Source organism: Arachis ipaensis, chromosome B5, assembly GCF_059453495.1.
Source record: "Arachis ipaensis isolate K30076 ecotype BB chromosome B5, ASM5945349v1, whole genome shotgun sequence".
Classification (NCBI taxonomy): domain Eukaryota; kingdom Viridiplantae; phylum Streptophyta; class Magnoliopsida; order Fabales; family Fabaceae; genus Arachis; species Arachis ipaensis.
In genome coordinates, this window is record NC_142440.1 from 145,176,258 (window position 1) to 145,195,980 (window position 19,723).

The 19,723-nt window shown below is 29.8% G+C and overlaps 1 protein-coding gene across 2 annotated transcripts; it reads left to right on the top strand.

Moving 5' to 3' along the window:
- The first annotated feature begins 10,061 nt into the window (after window positions 1-10,061).
- LOC107644291 (uncharacterized) lies at window positions 10,062-19,165 on the top strand. 2 transcript variants are annotated; one of them, XM_016348132.3, is made up of 14 exons: window positions 10,062-10,642; window positions 11,296-11,370; window positions 11,451-11,558; window positions 11,966-11,998; window positions 12,079-12,168; window positions 12,301-12,426; window positions 12,603-12,746; window positions 12,992-13,408; window positions 13,526-13,660; window positions 14,134-14,352; window positions 14,453-14,731; window positions 14,879-15,016; window positions 15,533-15,835; window positions 18,433-19,165. In XM_016348132.3, the coding sequence occupies exons 1-14, from the start codon at window positions 10,445-10,447 to the stop codon at window positions 18,658-18,660; spliced, it is 2,493 nt and encodes an 830-aa protein (XP_016203618.1). In that variant the 5' UTR covers window positions 10,062-10,444; the 3' UTR covers window positions 18,661-19,165. The 2 variants fall into 2 exon arrangements, with proteins under 2 accessions (XP_016203618.1, XP_088344326.1); XM_088488200.1 differs by lacking the exon at window positions 11,966-11,998 and having other exon boundaries at window positions 11,451-11,569; window positions 12,063-12,168.
- Window positions 19,166-19,723: the final 558 nt, after the last annotated feature.

Sequence of the window (19,723 nt, forward strand, 5' to 3'; positions counted from 1 at the left end):
TGTTCTCTTTCACACATTCTCTTGTGACATGCCCAAAGCAGCTACATTTTTCACAAATTAAATTCAAGTGCTCATATTCTATGTCATACATATGACCATCAACTTGAATTTTTTTTTATAACTGGAAGTCCCAAGTTAATTTGCACACATGCTCTTGCATACTTTCCCCTCTCTGCAGACTTGGTGGCTAAGTCGATGCGGATCGGTTTGCCAACAGCTGACGCAATCATTTTCATGGCTCTCTCTTGATAATAGTTAATGTTTAAACCTGTGATTCTTATCCAAACCATGGTAGACCCAAAAGTGTTTTCACAAGGTCTGAATGAAGAACTCCAAGGTTTAACCGCAACATAGCTTCCAGTAATCATCCACGGTCCTCCAAGGAGAATTTTCTCTCTATCCTCCAAGAGATCAAATTTGACTAAGAAATAGCCAAAACCGACATCTAGTACCTCATATCCTCCTTTGGTTCTCCAGACGCCTTTAAGCCTGTGCGTGATCGCTGTATAGCTAAAATTTTTTCCAAGAACTTTGATAACGATGGTATCTTTGTAGGGCTCTGTCAATATCTCTTTTGCTTCCTCAGTGAACGTCACAGTTGGTATCTCCGAATCACCTTGCTTACCAACTACGGTAGTCATCTTATCCCCATCAAGAGAATCAGCAACCTCCAAAGCTCTCCTTGCTGAGGCACCAACAACTTTATCTCTGAACGATATCCGCTGACTTTGAGTCTTGTTACCATCTCCTTTAATCCCTCCTTTTCACCTGATGCATGCCCCCTCCGCTCTCCCCCTTATTGCTTCCGCCGACATGGCCGGCTGCCTCGCTATGTGCCACCCTCGAAGACTCTCCCCCGCTCTCCCCACTCTCCATCTCTCTCGTACTAGGGTTTTCTAAGAGAATATTTTTATATTAAATCATTTATATTAAAAGATTTACGTAATTCAAAAAATATTATTTATATGTTAAAAATTTATTTTTAAATATTTAAGTATTAGAATTTGTCCAAATAATATACTGAATGATGATAACATTAGTTAATTGTGTATATATATACCATTAGTTTGTTAATTTTATCTTTTGAATTATTTTTTATTATGGTAGTATTTTAATGTACTCTAATTTCTTATTGTGTATTTATAATTTTAAAAAGAATCATTCTTAGAAGAAATATTAATTTTATCTCTTAATTTTTTACCTCTAACAATATTAAATAATTTATATTAAAATATTTAGATAATTCCAAAATTATTATTTATACTATAACAAAATAACAATATACAAAGAAAATATAGGAGTTTGATGTTCAATTCTTTTTTTCTATTCAACGAGTTCTGCTCAACAGTTATTGTATAAAATATTTATTTAAAAATATTGATAATTTTTTATTTAATTTATACGGTAAATAATAACGTTTTATATAATTTTATTTTGTTTAATATCTAATAAATTTAGATTCGAATTTTCTTTTATTCTTTTCCAATTGAAATAGTCCTATTGTATAATTGACAACTTTAATTTCTATCATAATAACTATTTTTTTTACTATTTTTTATTTATTATTTTTTTATTTTTGTCATAATAACTATTTTTTATTCTAATAATAATTGTTTCATATAGAGAAGTGCATCCTGAATTGAAAATAGAAGTAAGAAAAATTGAAAAAAAAAAGGTAAAACAAATTAAAAGGTAAATTAATAGAGTAAAAGAATTGAAGAATAAGTTACATATGATTTTTTTATAGCTGATATTGAAATAGAGATGAAAATGAGATAGAGAAGATGAGTTATTGTGTTGGAAGTGGTTTCTTTATGTAACGTAACGGAGAAGTTCTATCATGAAAGATAATATTAAAACATAAATTTGGACACTAAAATTTTGAAGTGAGTTATACTCTGCAAAGTACAAACTATGTGCAATCACTCTCCTTACAATAGTAGTTGTGGTTATTTAATACCTAATAAATTTAGATTCAATTTTTTTTCCACAAAGTTGAATTGAAATAGTGCTATTGTACCATTGACAATTTTAATTTTTTTTATAATAACTATTTTTTTTCTACTATAAAGTTACAGGTTAAATATTTTTTAATTTAATTTATACTGTAATAGTAATATTTTATTTCATTGGTTACCCGATAAATTAAAAGAGATATAAGAGTTTGATATCCAATTATTTTTTTCATTTTACTCCTATCACTGTAACCTAAAACAATCGATACAATTATCATTATTTCTACTATCATAAGAGCAGTCCAAAATAACCCATATGTAGTTATCATTATTTCTACTATCATAAGAGCAGTTTGTTAGTACTATCTCATATATATTGTTCCGTACTCTTTTATTATATTATTATCGTTATTTATTTTTCATTTTTATTATCACTCTTTTCTGATTTTTTTTTTTCTATTTATATTGATATGGACGTTTATTATAAAAATAAAATTTTCAAAACCAATAAAAGGTAAAAGTATATCTTAGTTGGGATGTATTATTATTTAATGCTAAACTAATATATAAAATACTATTAAGATATATTGTGATACATATATACAATAAATTATAGGAAGAAGGATTCTAACCGGTATAGAGTATATAAAAGGATGATCAATTCATTGTATTAATGAGACCAATAAACAATAAATTAAGTATTACTATATTAACGACAGTGACATTGTATTGATGATATGTATTTTTATTTTAATATTAATAATTAAACGTGATATTAAATTACTCAAAATTTATTCTATTGGTTCGAGAGATACAGTTAAAGCAAACAAAACTCATCATGAAGATAATAAAAAGAGAAATATTGGATCAAAAGAATAAAAAGTAATGAAATAAATTTTTATTATATAATAATAATATTATCTATTTAGACGTATATACTAATTATGTTAAAAATTTAACTTTTTTTTTCAGCCATAAACTCAGAAGAACACAACTAGCTCATTTTGGTGACAAATAATAATATAAATTTTTAATAAATAAGATGTAATGTCATTTAATTTACATGTTGTCATATATAAACTAAGACTAATGTCATTTTTTTTTGTCTTTTCAAAAAATTCAGTGCAAAACAAGATATCTCAATTCTACGGATTTTAATTGAATTAATTGAATTTGTCTTTGTAATAAGGAATCAATTTAATTGAATAATCTTAAATCGTTTATATAATTATTTTTATGGTAAAAAAATGTGACAAATTTTCAAGACTCAAGAAATTATTAATAAGGAGATGTATGATGAATTACAAAATTTTTTGTTCAGATACACAATTTTTATATTCTCCTATTTTGTTTATTAATTATTCTTATAATTTTATATTCAAAAACAAAAAAGACAAGCATTCTTATTTCTTTTATTTTTTCACTTGCTTCTTTTGTTTTTTCACTATTGATAGGAAAATGAATCTCTTCAGATCCAAATTCATATTTTGGCCTACCACTTAAAAAAAATGAAGACAAATATAAATATCCATGATATTTAAGCAAAATTATCTTTTGTAAATAACTAACATGTATTTTGATTTATATATACTCTTTTTGAATCAGGATAATATTATTATCATTATTTTTTTAACTATGTTTTTCTCATAATATATATATATATATATATCTTTATTTGGTGCTTTTATAATTTAACATTTTAAAATTTTTTATAGTAATTTTAAGGTAAAAAAATGATATAAATAAGGTTACGGTAATATTAAAATAATGACAAAAATATTTATCTAATAAATTTAAAAAATAAATAATATATTAATAAAAAAATTAATTTCTTAAAAAATAATAGAAAAGCGGCTGAGCCGTTGAGCCGCTAGTGTTATTAATACAAATAGAGAATAAGAGAAAGGAAGAAGAATACATAGATGTAGATATCCGTGAGTTCATGAAGCAAATGATATGAGCAATCAAAGTAAAAGGTACAGGTGCCCAGTAATATATGGTATCTTCATGTAATGTATGCTTGTTGTGGCTGGTGTTTCATGAAATTGTGTTGGTTTGTAATGTTAGGTGGTACAAAATTTTTGAAAAATTACCTCCATTGTCAAAGTATATTTTACTAGAGTTACGCAAAGTCTCACCTGAATTAGATTGTATCAAACCTATTACATGTTGCAACAACAACTAAACCACTTCACATAGGTAGATTTCAAAATCTATGCTGAGAGCAGTCTTCGAAGATGAATTTATTTTTTGACTTTTAGATTTGTCAACACAGTATTCTTAGCATATGAAAATTGCGATTGTTGCTCTTACTCTTCTTTAGCTTTTCGATGTTGTCCTTCCATACCTGCCAGAAGGAGAGAGTTTTCATCTCTAGAAATCATCCTAGATGATGAACTTCTTGCCCATGCTTTCATTGATTTGGAGCAAAAGAATAAGCAATGGCTAGTGGTTTCGGGAATGAGGTTGTAGCGACGGGAAATGGCGAGGATGCACCAGTGGAGATTTTGAAGGACCGGTAATTTGTCATGCAAGCATCGTTAGAAGAAGAATTTGATTTTGGAGATTAGAGACAATTTTTTTTTGGATTCCGCTAGGGAGACAATGGACTATTTGTACAATGTGTACAATTACAAAATGAACATCTTCATACTATCTAGAATAACAAGTACTAGAAATAATAAACATTTTTCTAAAAGCTTAAACTGATTTTGGGGTTCACCAAGGATCAAATTTTTGACCTTTCGAATCTAGAGTTCTAATACCATGTTATGATACCACTCATCCCAAAAGTTTCAACTGATGGAAAAAGGTAACACTAATGGTTATATTTTTAATACTCCTTAAACCTCTATTGTACACATTATACAAATATTCCATTAGCTTCTCATACTTTCCCTTTTTTAAAATACCGTCCAAGTTTGTTTGTGTTGCAGTAATTCTGAGCAGAGTTCAATTAGAGAATGGTAAAAATTTTAAAGAATGAAATAGAAGTATATTATTTAAAAATAAATTAAAATTTTAAAATTTAAAATAAATAAATAATTTTTAAAAATTATTTCTATTTATTTACCGATAAAATAGCATAAGTTTTTCAACTAGTTGAGACACAAAAGAATATCATTAAATTATTATAAAATAAATATCAGAATTGTATTTAAATGTTCAGAGTTAATCTAAAGAATAATATCATTTTTTTTTTCGAAGTTAATACTTTTATTGCAATCAAATAGTTCAATTATAATATCTACTGCACACAATCAGGATAAACATATATAGAAATAAAAAATTTGGAAAAATTTCTAAAAAGAACAATACCAAGCTATAGCATTAGGGATTCAAAACAAAAAGGTCAAGCTATTCCTTCCTCTTCATTTCGATTGTTATGCCTCCCAAGTCGCCCAAATTCTTCCGCTAATGTCAGAGCTTGGGATAGAATTTTCCCAACCTCAACTTTGTAATTTTAAAAAATGAGAGAGTTCTTGAACAACTAGATTTGTCATAGCAGGTAACTTACTTGACTGAGTTTTTCTTTTGAATCTCCTCTTCTTCTCACCGCTTCCATCAACTGACACCACCATTCTCATGGTTCCATAGTCAGATCTCTAGGAATCACACTTGTTACTGGTGATTTATTCCAAACTTGTGCAACTCTCTTACAGAAGATCAGGACTTGGAGATGCATTTCCAACAGTGAAAAACATCGCGGGTACAAATTGGGGATATGAGGTATTCTCTTATGAAGAATCGTTTTCATCGCTACCTCTTCATGAGCAAATTTTCATAAAAAGGCATTGATTTTTGGTTAACATCGAACCTCCCAGATGCATTTCTAACAGTGAAAAACATCGCGGGTACAAATTGGGGATATGAGGTATTCTCTTATGAAGAATCGTTTTCATCGCTACCTCTTCATGAGCAAATTTTCATAAAAAGGCATTGATTTTTGGTTAACATCGAACCTCCCAGATGCTCCTCCATAGTTGTCTACTTTAAAATCTGATGTAAAGAATAATATCATTATTTGTTTGTAAATAATAAATATCATATCGGATACTTGTATTTATAATTTTAATATTTTTAAAAGATAATTTATATTTATTAAAATTAAAAAATTTAATATAATTTCATATCATTTGAAAAAGATATAGATTTATGTTTATTTATTTATTTTTTGTTAGTTTATGTCTTTTAAAAGTATTTTAAATTTTAAAAATAATTTTGTCAAACACATTGTTATAATTTGTATATATTGAAAATAAATTTTTATTTTTATTTTTTGATTTATCAAACATAACTATTATAAATAATAAAATTATATTTTAAAATTAGTTTTAATAAGTTATTTTAAAAATTAATTTTTTTATCAAATTGGACTAAAAATGTCCAATTACCAATGAGAAAATTACAACATGAAATAAAACAAAGATTACAATGCTTGACATGTCTCAATTGCATGTTACAAACATGTGAACCACTCGTTGATAATGACAACAACAAGGTTTTTAAGGGAAGCTACTGCATGAAGTTCTTCTTGTCAAAACAAAGCTTGATCAACAAACACCTTCAAAGAGAAAATTAAATTTGGTGGTGTTTTTGGATGCTGTCACATTTGGATGTCTAGAAATTGAAAAGTCTTTGACTGGCGATCTATGTCATCAACTCACATTCTCATGAATCTTCGGTGTCAAATTTTCTTCCTCTCTCTTAACTCTATGTAATTTTATTTTGTCTACCTCTAATAGTATACTTGAGATTTTCTATTTTTTTTTTCACATGTTTATGCTTATTGTCCTGTTAGACCTATTTATAATTTTATTTTACTCGTCAATAAAGTTTGATGTATTTTTGAAAAAAAATGCAAATCAATTTATTTATAATGTACATTTTGTTTTTCATAATGAGTATGAAAATTTTAGGTTTGGAGTAGTATGATCTCTATTCAAATGTAATAGTGTTGAGTTGTCATTTCTCATAGAGAAGAGAGATTATTATAGAGCAAATGGAATTAAAAAAATAATCAATTTTAGAATAAGTAATAAGAGAAAATAAATAAATAAAAATATTATTAGAAATACTAATTTTAAGGAATAGTTTTATAAATTCATTCTTAATTTTTATAACTTTAATACATTCTAATAATATTTTAAACTAAATAAAAATTTTAAAATCAACACTCATTTAAAAACAGAATACGACTTCTGTTACATAATTTACGATTACAAGTACTTGATCAAGAGAATTGAGAGTGCTTGTAAGATGAAAACCACATCTTATTACATGAACAAGACAAAAACACTTGACTAATACTTTCGGTACTTTTTATCCTTTAAGGATTTAATAATTAAGCCATTTACTTTATCGAGAAAAGAAAATTCTTCCGGTTATGGTTTTCTTTTAGCAATAAAAAACACACAAATTTAAATATAAATTAATATAGTCTAGACCGGCCAATATTAAAATTTAATTTGATGGTCAAGCCTATCATTATGGAATAAGACTTGCTACCAAGAAAATAAGAGAGAAAAGTCTAATGGCATATCACAATTAGATTGTGGGTCAACTCGGGTATGACATATAGGTTGTTGAATCAATCTACAATTCTCTAATAATAATAATAATAATAATAATAATAATAATAATAACAATATAGCAATGTTTGGGAACATTATCTTTGTACAACTACTGTACGTTCAAGGTTTAGATAATTCTTATGTTTATTTATGTTTAAAACATTTTTATATCATGGATACAAATATGAAAAATTTTTAAATAACATTCAACACAAAAAAACAAAAAGCAGGTGAGAAATTTGGATGTATAGGTTTGTTGTCATCATTGGCAATGGGGTGGCATCGATCGGCATGAAAGGCAAGTTGTCCTTCAATGTGGCTGGCCACATGCTGCATATAAAGTAATAAACCTACCTTTCTGATTTGATATATTATTTTTCACTTCATTTTAAAATAATTATTATTTTGTTTTTTATATTTTTCTACCTTTTATTAATTTTTTATGTATTAAAAAAAATAAAACGAAAGAAAATAATATTTCTAGTTCAGATTGGTAGTAAACAAATAAATAAATAAGAGAATGAAACTCATTATTATAGTCACTCATTCGGTGAAATATCTGAATATATTTTTAATTTGCTATTTAGTATTATGTTTTAAAGAAAATCTTAATATTTTTTAAAACAATAAACTTTACATTTTTGTTCTTTCTTTCAATAAAAACTTAGTACCAATTTAAAAATTAAAAAATTCTACTTACGCATAAAAAAAAAAGAATTTAAATTTTTTAAAATAAAGAATCAGCAACATGATAAAATAAGGAGTTAATTGAATATTTTTAAACAAATAAAAAGTATAAAAATTATAGATATAGATATAGATTGAAATATTTAATTTTTTATATTTTATTATTTATCTCATTTTCATATAAAACGAATTTGTTATATACATATTTCATTCTTAAAAAAGATAAGATTAAAAAAAAAAAAACAGTGTATTTAGTTTGTGATGAGATAAGATATTATGATCATTGTAAATATATTTCGCCTATGATAAAGAGAAGATACATGTATAACTATCTCATTTACGATGAAGATGGAATACATGCAAAAATAACCTATATATATTCGTCTGTAGACGAGTTCATTTGTTAATTTTTTAAGTTCTTTTAACATTTTTTTAGAAAAATTCTGTTTTTTCTACTTTTCTCGTTAGATTTTAGATCATTGAACATTCAACCGATTGAATGCGACTACACATTGCTAACGTTCGCCTGTAACTGAATTAATTGATTATTTCAATATTATTAATAGTATATTAATTTTGTTAATTAGTTTAAGTTAGATAATAATGATTTTAAAAAATATAATTGTTAGAAAGTATGTAGTTTGTTTGGATTATTTGTTGGGTAGTTAGTTATATCTTACTTAATAATTTTATTCTAATTAATTTAAATTAGTTAGACTTTTTGTGACATGATAAAATATTATTGAAGAAAATTGAAAAAATAATATTGGTGTTATAATGACATACATAAACTCTTTGTAAAGCTGAAAATTCTTAATTATTCTATATCACATATATGTACATATGACCATTGAATTTTTGATGAGGAGACGAGATACTTATTTAAAAAAAGTGAGTTATTTAGATAAAGGTATCTAAATTTTTTTTTAAATATATTTTGTAGTAATTAAAATTTAATACATATAATCAATTAAATTGTATTATTTTTGTCAAAATTAAGTCAGACAAATTAATTTGATCAAAAAAATAATGAATCAAATCTTGAATTAGTCTAAATTAATATTATAGAAAATGACTAAAATACTCATATATAACGCTATGACGACAGAGAATTAAAGAACTAGAATTTAGGATTCTCAAAATTAACACATATAATAGGAGTATTTTAGTCATTTTCTATAATAAAGGTATTGTAGTTATTTTCTATAAAAATAATATTAATTTAGGGCGGTTCAAGATTTGATTCACTATTTTTTTCAGTCAAATTAATTTATCTGGCCTCATTTTAACAAAAATAATACGATTTAATCAATTATATGTATTAAATTTTAATTACTAAAAAATATTTTTAAAAAAAGACGTTTAGACGTTTTAAACGTCTTTATCCGAGTGACCCCTTAAAAAAATAGTGTTAATCACAATTGAATTTTTAATTTTTAGAAAAGGTGTATCTTATTATTTTAATTTAAATATGATTAACTTTTATTTCATTAATTTAAAAAATAATTACAAAATTAATTATAATATATTTATATATAAATATATATTATTTAATTTATTTTTAATATATATTTTATATTTTAATATTAATATTAATCACTGATTTTATATATATATAGTAAACTTGTTTTAAAATCTTATTGTAAACCGGTTTAAATTCACCGTCAGTAGATATTAATTATTACCCATTAATAAAGACGATCACTCTCCAAATGATTGAAATATCATCACTCCGAAATCCATATTATTATTTATTACTGCTATTGAAATTCATGATCACTCCATAATTAAATAATTAATTAAAATAAAAAAAGTATATAATATTAATATCCGCATTTTTCCACTTGAAGACATTCGGAAACTGCTTCAGTTTCAGTTATCGAATTTACCATTCAGCTCTTCCCACTTTTTGTGGTCTTTGTTTCTCTCTCTCTTTCTCTCTCTCTCTCTGTTCTTCTTCTAGTAATACAATCCCCTTCAAAATCCGTCAAATCTTCTTCCTTTATTCCATTCTTCAATTCCATTTCCCAATTGGGTACTCTTTCATTTCCCTTTCTCTTACCCCACCTTGTTTTCTGGTCTCTTATTGTAAAAAACTATGAATGAGTAGGTAATGCATAGCAACAAGATCACACTTTTTGACAACTACAAAGAAGAAGAACAAGAAGGAAAAAAAAGTTTCCTTTTTTATTTTTGTGGCATTAAGAGCAGAGTGATTTGGTGGTTGCAATGAGTAGAAAGAAAAGGGGACTTTTGTTCAACATAGAAGAAGTTGCAGTGGACTTCTTCTTCAACCATCTCTTGAAGGAGAAGCCATCAATTCCATTCTTCATTCCTCTGGTTTTGGTTGCTTGGGCTATTGAGAAATGGATGTTCTCTTTCTCCACCTGGGTTCCCATTCTTCTTGTTGTGTGGATAGCTATACAGGTAGATATTCAGTGATGATTGGTAACTTTTTTATTTTTATTTTTATTTTCTCATTTTAAAATCTGTATTCAATACATGAATTGAATTTGAAGCAACAAAATGTTCCCCAATTTGGTGGTCTTCCAATCATTGTCCTTAGTTTCCCCTCTTTTTGTCTTACTTTATCCATCTGGCATTTACTAAAATATTTGTGCACAATTTTTAGTACTACAAACTATCTTGCCTGATCACTTTAATTGTTGTTGTCAAATTTCATGAAATTGAGGTCATTTCAGATTCAATTTTTAACTAATTATATTTCTGATTATGGTGATACCTAAGTTTTTAGTATAAACTGTTAAGATATGCACCGTTGACCTTTTTTGATTAGTTGACATTGGAGCATAGTTACATAGAACGCAATCCATTTGTATATAGTATGCCACATTTAAAATATTTTTTGAGGGAAATATATTATGGGGCTTTGGTATGCAGGTGAATTGTGAATTGGTCACTTAACGGGTGAATTCATGTAACTATGCATCGAAACACTTATGTGTAATGTAATAGAAGAAAATAGACAAAATCAATGGTGGTTGAGCCTGAGCTTAATGATATTTTTCCTAGTGTATGATATAAGCAGTTAATGTGAGATTTTGCTGTTCCATTTTTAGTATGGTAGGTATCAACGGAAACTACTTGTTGAGGACTTGGATAAGAAATGGCAACGAATCATACTGAACACATCGGTACCTTTCCCTTCTCCTTTTCATCATTTCACATTCCCAAAGTGCTTTATGAAGTTGACTTCAGCTTCCTGTTCTTATAGCCGATCACTCCGTTGGAGCATTGCGAGTGGCTGAATAAGCTCTTGACTGAAATCTGGTCCAGCCATTATAACCCAAAGCTTTCAATAAGGTTATCGGCGATAGTTGAGGTGAAATATCAGTGCCGTTTCCTAGTACATTTATGTTACTGTCAACATTAAAGTATAGTAGTTATTATGGTTAAAGTAGTTTGTTTAGATTCTACATATTGTTATCTTCTACATTTTGGAATACTCTCTATGTTTTCAATAAAAAGGGTAACTTAGATTGGAAGTCTGTAACACAAACAGATTTCTGTTTTTGTAATTTGTTTTTTCCTTTAGCTCTTATGGTGATTAAGAAAACATTGAAAGAGTCGATAAGTTTCTTGTTGGCAATTCTTATTCATTCTACACTCTGCAAGATTTCTACATTCTGTGCAACACACTCTTCAGACATGCACTAACACCCCACCCCCCGCAGGAATTGTTATGTATTTTCTAATTTGATTTTCTTGCTTTTATCTTTATGTCTCTAGAAACGTTTAAAGCTCCGGAAGCCAAGACTTATAGTAAGAAACACTCTTTTCCTTCAATCATAGATGCTGGAAATTTCATAGGTGCATGCTGAACTAGGGAAATCATTCTGTAGGAAAGAGTCGAGCTGCAGGAGTTTTCATTGGGTTCATGCCCTCCTAGTGTGGGTCTTCAAGGGATGCGATGGTCAACTATCGGTGATCAGGTTTTACTTCCTTCACATTTCAATATTATAACCTGAAAAACAGTAGTTTTAGATATTTTATTAAGAATATTTCACATGATTAGGTTTTGATTCAGACACAAATGAAATGAGCATTTTCTTGGTATTTAACAGCGAGTCCTACAACTGGGTTTGGATTGGGACACAAATGAAATGAGCATTTTGATGCTTGCGAAGCTTGCAAAGCCATTGATCGGAACTGCTCGGATTGTGATTAATAGTCTTCATATCAAGGGTGATGTATGTAAAAGCAATGTCCGCATTTTGAATTTTGAAGAAGCAAATTTAGAGAAAAAGAAAACATTTGGATATGTTATCTTTACTTCTAGGGCTATGAACTGATTTTCATGCATTAATTAAAAACATGGTTTGGTGCTTTATCTTTTTGTTATTAAGATTCATATTTCATTTTGCAGCTTCTATTTACACCAATCCTGGATGGAAAAGCACTTTTGTATTCATTTGTATCAACTCCTGAGGTGAGAATAGGAATCGCCTTTGGAAGCGGTGGAAGCCAGTCACTTCCTGCCACTGAATGGCCCGGTGTTTCTTCTTGGCTGGTGTGTTTCTACTACGTTTGATTTAATATAATTGTTGTAAGAAAAATAATAAATTTCGAGTTGTGCTGTTTTCCATAAAAGACTTCTATTTGCGGTGCTGTTGTAGAAAGAATATGAACTTCGGTTTTGATGCAACTCTTAGAAATTGTAATGCATTGTGGATTATGAAGCTGATTCTATGTAAACGGATATCAGCTTGATGCCTTTCTTGTAATCATGCTTATTTTGAATTTATTTTTTTGTAGGAAAAGCTTTTTACTGACACCTTGGTTAAGACCATGGTGGAACCTCGGCGCCGCTGTTTTACTTTGCCTGCTGTTGATTTGAGGAAGAAGGCTGTTGGTGGCATTATATATATTAGAGTGATTTCGGCTAGTAAACTTTCAAGGAGTTGCTTCAAGGGGGGATCTAGGAGGCCTCAAAATGGTACAACCAATAGTTTCTCGGTGGACAGTTTTGATGACAAGGACCTACAAACATTTGTCGAGGTAGAAGTTGGGGACTTAATCAGGAGAACAGATGTTAGACTTGGATCAACCCCTCGATGGGATGCACCATTTAATATGGTTTTACATGATAACGCTGGAAACCTTCGTTTCAATCTTTATGAGTCTCATCCCAACAATATCAAGTGTGACTACCTAGCAAGTTGTGAAATCAAGGTACCAAAATAATTACCATGTCAGGTCAAATAGTAGTTACATTTCTTTAGTCTTTATTATGTTTTGGAAACTACTTCAACTTTTATACAGTCCTTACTATGGTAAGTTTTTGAGCAGATGAGGCATGTTGAAGATGATTCAACAATATTCTGGGCAATAGGACCCGATTCTGGGGTCATAGCAAAGCAAGCACAATTTTGTGGAGATGAAGTTGAAATGATGGTCCCATTTGAGGGGGCTAACCCCGGGGAGGTACAGTGTTTATGACCATTCTATAATTAGTTCCTCCTGCTTTATGATTTAGACACTTTGGTTGCATTATGGCCACGCGGGAAACAATTTTCTCATGTGAAATTTGTACACGAACTGGACATATTTTCAATGTTGATAACATTTCTTTGTAAATAACATTATATCGATATTAATCATTTAAAATTGATTATGGAGTTTCATAGTGATAGCCTTTGTTGTGTTATGCTTCTAGCTTCATCTGTTTGTGGTCCGGGCTTAGTTTATTATATCAATTTTAATTGGTCTTAATGAATGCTATAACCTTTTAATATACAAAATGATTATTTTTCTATTTTTGACTGATTTTTAGTAATACCTCCTAGAAAAATGCTCTTTAGGCCAGATTTTGTGATGGATAATTGATTTAGCTTTTTGAATGAAAATAAAATATTGTTGAATGGCATATTCATTTACCTCCTTTCTTCAATTTTCAGTTGAAGGTCAGCATTGTAGTAAAAGAGTGGCAATATTCTGATGGTACGCATAGCTTGAACAGTCTCCGGTCGAGTTCTCAGTCATCAGTTAGTGGATCATCAAATATTCAGTTAAGAACTGGAAGGAAACTTAACATAACTGTTATGGAAGGAAAGGATCTCGCTGCAAAAGATAAATCTGGAAAGTTTGATCCATATGTCAAACTTCAGTATGGTAAGGTGAGTGGTGTTGTGTCTCCAAGGCACTTCTCTCTCATTAACATGATTAACTGAGGTTGTAATGATTACGCCATATATAATTTTGTTGTTAATCTTCCAGACTGTCCTGAAAACAAAGACTGCCCATGGTTCGAATCCTGTATGGAACCAGACGTTTGAATTCGATGAGGTTAGTGGCGGTGACTACTTAAAAGTAAAAGGCTTCAGTGAAGAAATTTTCGGAGACGAAAACATTGGTAGTGCAAATGTAAATTTGGAAGGGCTGGTAGATGGAACAGTCAGGGATGTATGGATACCTCTAGAAAGAGTGCGTTCTGGAGAATTAAGACTTCAAATACAAGCAGTCAGGCTCGACGACCAAGAAGGATCAAATTCAAGGGTGTGTTTTATCAGTAAAAAAATTAGTGATGCTTTTAGTAAATTATACAAATCAGAAGAAAAGATATGCAAACAGCTGAGATTCTATTTGTATATTATCTCTTAATCACTTAATTCTAACATGCTTTGCTACATTGAAAATGGCCAGGGATCAGCTCCAGGCCCGGCCAATGGTTGGATAGAACTTGTTCTAATTGAGGGAAGGGATCTTGTTGCCGCTGATCTACGAGGCACAAGCGATCCATTTGTGAGGGTGCAATATGGAAACATAAAGAAAAAGACGAAGGTTGGAACACTTTTTCCTTGGTTTCTTTTCATGAAAGTGATTTTCCTTAGGCATTACAGTTTTATCTGGATTATGATACAAATATTAAGGCAAATTACACTGACTTGCCCCACAGTTAAGCGTTATTAGTAAAAATGACATTCCTTCGTTTGTAAAAGTATACACTAATCTTTTGAAATTTAGGTTATATAACACTTGACACCCTTGTATTCTGTAAAATGTGACATTAACCTCCATTATAGACATATTGACCTCCCCTCGAACTCGAAGGAGGGTAGTGTAAGCATGATAAATCAAGGGGAATTGTGTGTAACATCACCTAAATATTAAAGGTATCCATGGCATGGTGGATTCTTACTAACTTCTATAACTTTTCAGTTTGCCGTATCTCTCTTATCTTTCATTTCGTTTAATCCTTTTGGGGTAACTTGCTCCTCAATTATGTATTGCTTTATTTTGCAAGGGTAGATTGCACTTTTTTTTGTCTTGTAATTTCATATTTTCATTGTGGTGTAGGTTATATACAAAACTCTTAACCCTCAGTGGAACCAGACCTTAGAGTTCCTCGATGATGGTAGTCCCCTTGTACTCTATGTGAAGGACCACAATGCATTGTTGGCCGCATCAAGCATAGGTGAATGTGTCGTCGAATATCAAAGGCTGCCTCCAAATGAAACGGCCGACAAGTGGATACCCCTCCAAGGTGTGAAAAGGGGAGAGATTCACATCCAAATTACTAGAAAAGTTCCGGAGTTGCAAAAGAGAAATAGTATAGATTCTGAACCTTCCTTGAGCAAATTACACCAAATTCCGAACCAGGTGAGATCTTGCAAATCTAGAAATTTCTCTTCTAAGTTGCTAACTAGATGGAGAAGCATGGGTAGATAAAGCATATTAATTATATTTTTTATAGATATAATAATAGAAATAATTAAGAGAGAAATGAAAATTTAGTGAAAGCAAATTATCTTTTACAATAAAATAAAAGCTTACTGACATAAAGGAAAGAAAAGGTATGTAACTATGATGACCCAAAGCCGAGTTATAGATTCAAATATTACAAATTTGGTAATATAAAGTTAGAAAAATGTATATAACTGTTATGGCCAAAGCCCCATTATAAATTTGAATAATTACATGGAATGGCTTTTGTGATGTTTCCACAATAATGTAGATTTATAGATGGTTAGCGTATATACTCTCTTGTCTCCGCACCGATGTAATGCCCCACAAAACTTGCACACACTTGTTGCCCTTCCTAGATTCCAGGCTTCACTAATATAATTTGCCAATAGGTGCATATATACATCCAAACATAAAATTATTGATGAACCAAAGATTTTTTTTTTTCACATGTAAGTTTATTTGGTATTTGGATATTGAGCAAAACAAATTATGTTTTGTTGTAAACAATAATGGGATAAGATTCTAAGGGCTTACCTGTCTGGAAAAATGGCAACTAGTAGGAATTGTTTTTGTGAAGAAGTATGTTCAATTTGTAAAGTATGTGTTTGAAAGTAAAATAATATAAATTAATAAATAAGGGAAAAACTCTTTAATATATAGTCATATATACTTGAAGTATGAGGGATGTTGGACATCGTCTCAAATTAAGTAATTGCTTTCTGAAATCATCAACTCGTGCCATAGAACAAATTTATATATCTAAATAGCGCCAAAGAAAAATATCAAAATAGGATATTGTTTCGCTTTTGCTCTTACTTGTTGAGTAAAACTAATCAATCATGCCACTAAACTCTTTATTCTGTTGTTCAGTTCCTTGTTTAACAATTAATAGTTGGGTTTCCTAGATTAACTATGTTTCTTTTGAAATAATTAATTCTCTTCACCTCAATGTGAATACCTAATCTGTTAGAATAAACTACACTGAAATGAATGATTAAGAAGATCAGTGGATTCCTTACCAAATAACCACACAAATTACTTTTGCTTATCTCTTACTTTCACTCAACCTGTAGCAAGCATGACAAGAAGGTTTGAATTCCTTTCTCAAGTTCATGTCAATTCAATCAAGTGTTGATTAGACATTTGAATAGGAAACGTGAATTACATCATAATGAGATTAATAATCAAAGAGTGGCTATATCAATGGCCTAATTAAAGGGTCTATCTCATTAACGATGAGAACAAGATAACAAAAATGGAGGAGAGGTGAAAGAAGCTCCATTGAGATTGAAGCCATTGTGCCTTTTTTGTATCTATTAGTGATCATTTGGAACTCAATAACTTCCAAGAACCTTCTCCAGCTGCCTCCTCAGTGTTAACGGTTTGGAGATTGTGCCAAAAGATGCTTAATTGCATGGTTAAAAACCCTTGAATGATAGACTCTGTAGTATTTAGTTGGATTGGAATTCATGCACCTCTAATGATAGATCTTCAGCTTGACAAGTTTTATGGGATCAAATTAGTCATATAACATCTATTTGGTGTAAAGCTCTCAAACATGTTGAGATTGGAAAGCTGCACTTGGTTGATCTTTTGTTTGTTTTTTGCTTCTTTGTAAGGAGGATCTCTGATACTCTCATCTTTTTGTAATTTTCTTAATGACATTCCTCTTTTATTTTAAAAATACCCCTTTTATTACCCTTAATCACATGTTGATTAAATAATTTACGTGTTGAGAGTCGCAATTGTGCTCCAACATGGCATGCCTGTGTTAGAGCCCACAGTTGCAATCCTGTATCTTCTGACTTGATTGTGCTCTAGCATGGTTGCAATAGGTTGAATTTCCTCTTTTTGTGCTAAACATACATAAATAAGAACTATGAAATCATTAAATAACAAAACTACACAATTCTACTATGTATAATGGTATGGAAATGGCTAACATCTATGCTAAAGACTTGGGAAAACATAACTCACATTGGAGAATTATCATGATTAAGTGGCGATGAGTGAATGCTCACAACAAAAATACCATTCATGAGACAACTGAATTCTCAATGGCTTCGAATTTTGCTGAAGCACTCTCGTACAAAATGTTTCTTTCTTACTATTTCTGCTTACATGTTCTTTATTCAATGTTATGAATGAAATGTTTTATCAAATGAAATGGGGAAGTATAGAATAGGAGGCACATCAAAAGAATTAATTGAAGAGAGAAATCACATTGTAAGCCTAAGGTGTAACCTGTGTTAAGTCCCTTAACAAAACTTGCAAAACGGAATAAAATTAGAACCTAGATCTTGCAAATACACTGCTATAAAATATTCTTACTGCTGTAAAAATGCTTGCTGCAAACTTTCCGCACTGCTATATTGAGCTTCAAAATGACCAATTTTTCAGCATTATTGAACAAATGTTGCAAAACTATCAACATATAAGTTGTGCTGTGTGAAGTTATTATCATCCTCATTTTATGTTGACACATTGCATAAATTGAAATATCGTCGCAGATTAAACAGATGATGATCAAGTTCCGGTCTTTAATAGAGGACGGAAACCTCGACGGGCTATCAGAAGCTTTGAGTGAGCTAGAAACTTTAGAGGATACACAAGAAGGTTACATAGTCCAATTGGAAACTGAGCAAATGATGCTTCTCAGCAAAATAAGGGAGCTAGGTCAAGAGATGATTAATTCTTCTCCTTCAATGAGTCGAAGATCTTCTGGAAGTGGAAGCTGACCCTTGTCTTCCTTCTACTTTGTAGTTGAAGTTAATATATACTTTCCCATGCTCAACTTTGCTTATGGGAAAAAGAAGGACCATCATGAAAAGATTTTGTACATGTTTTCTAATTTTCTTAGCATGCAAGTCATCTTATAGTATCACATTATAGCTTGTATATGGTTAATTTGATTAATTTTTGTATTGGTATGCATAATGTTGGGAATCAGGTGCTGCATTCAATACAGAAAGGACTATTATAGTTTTTCTTCATAGGGTTTAGGCCAGTAGATATCCTTAGAGATTCATGGGTTTGGACAACCAGAAAATTAGTTTTGTTTCTATTGTAGGAATGTAAGGGTTGTGTAGTCTTTTCACAAGACATGATTTTATAGGATGTGAAGGTTGGTTATTTCCATCACAAACTAGTTGTGGAATTGTTACCATTATATAGTTGACATGAGTGGTGTTTATGTAAACTTAAACTGGTGACATATAATATATATAGTTCCACTCTTGTTTATTTTTCTTTGCATATATATAATTTGTCACTTTTGAGCATATATCATGTCTCCATTAACATATCCAGTAACTGAAGAGATACTATTAGTTGTCATTGTCAACAGATTTAATAGATAGATATATGATTCTGAGGTCAAATCTCCAATGTAATATGGCATGGTTGATTGTTTAGATTTAGCATGCTTTTGTATCTCTCTCTTGTTCTCTTTTGGCTAAAAAAATTTTAAATATGGAAACTACATGATGTATCTGCCAAAAAATGGATCAATCAAGAGAACATTTCCTTGGGGTGAAATTCATTTTAAAAATGATAAAGTACATTCATTGGGAAGAATCTTTTTTGTAGTCAACAAAGTGATTTCGTTAAAAGATAATTGCAGACAATGGGTAACAAATTAACCAAGTTCGAAAGTTTAAACAGAAAAGAACATCCATCCAGAATGTAGAAATTGTTAGTGTTTGAATGAAGTTGTAAGTTGAGAGGAAAAGAATCACCATAAGACGATGAAGAACTTTTGTTGTGATGAATGAGGTTGTGTGATCATATTTGTTTGTTTCA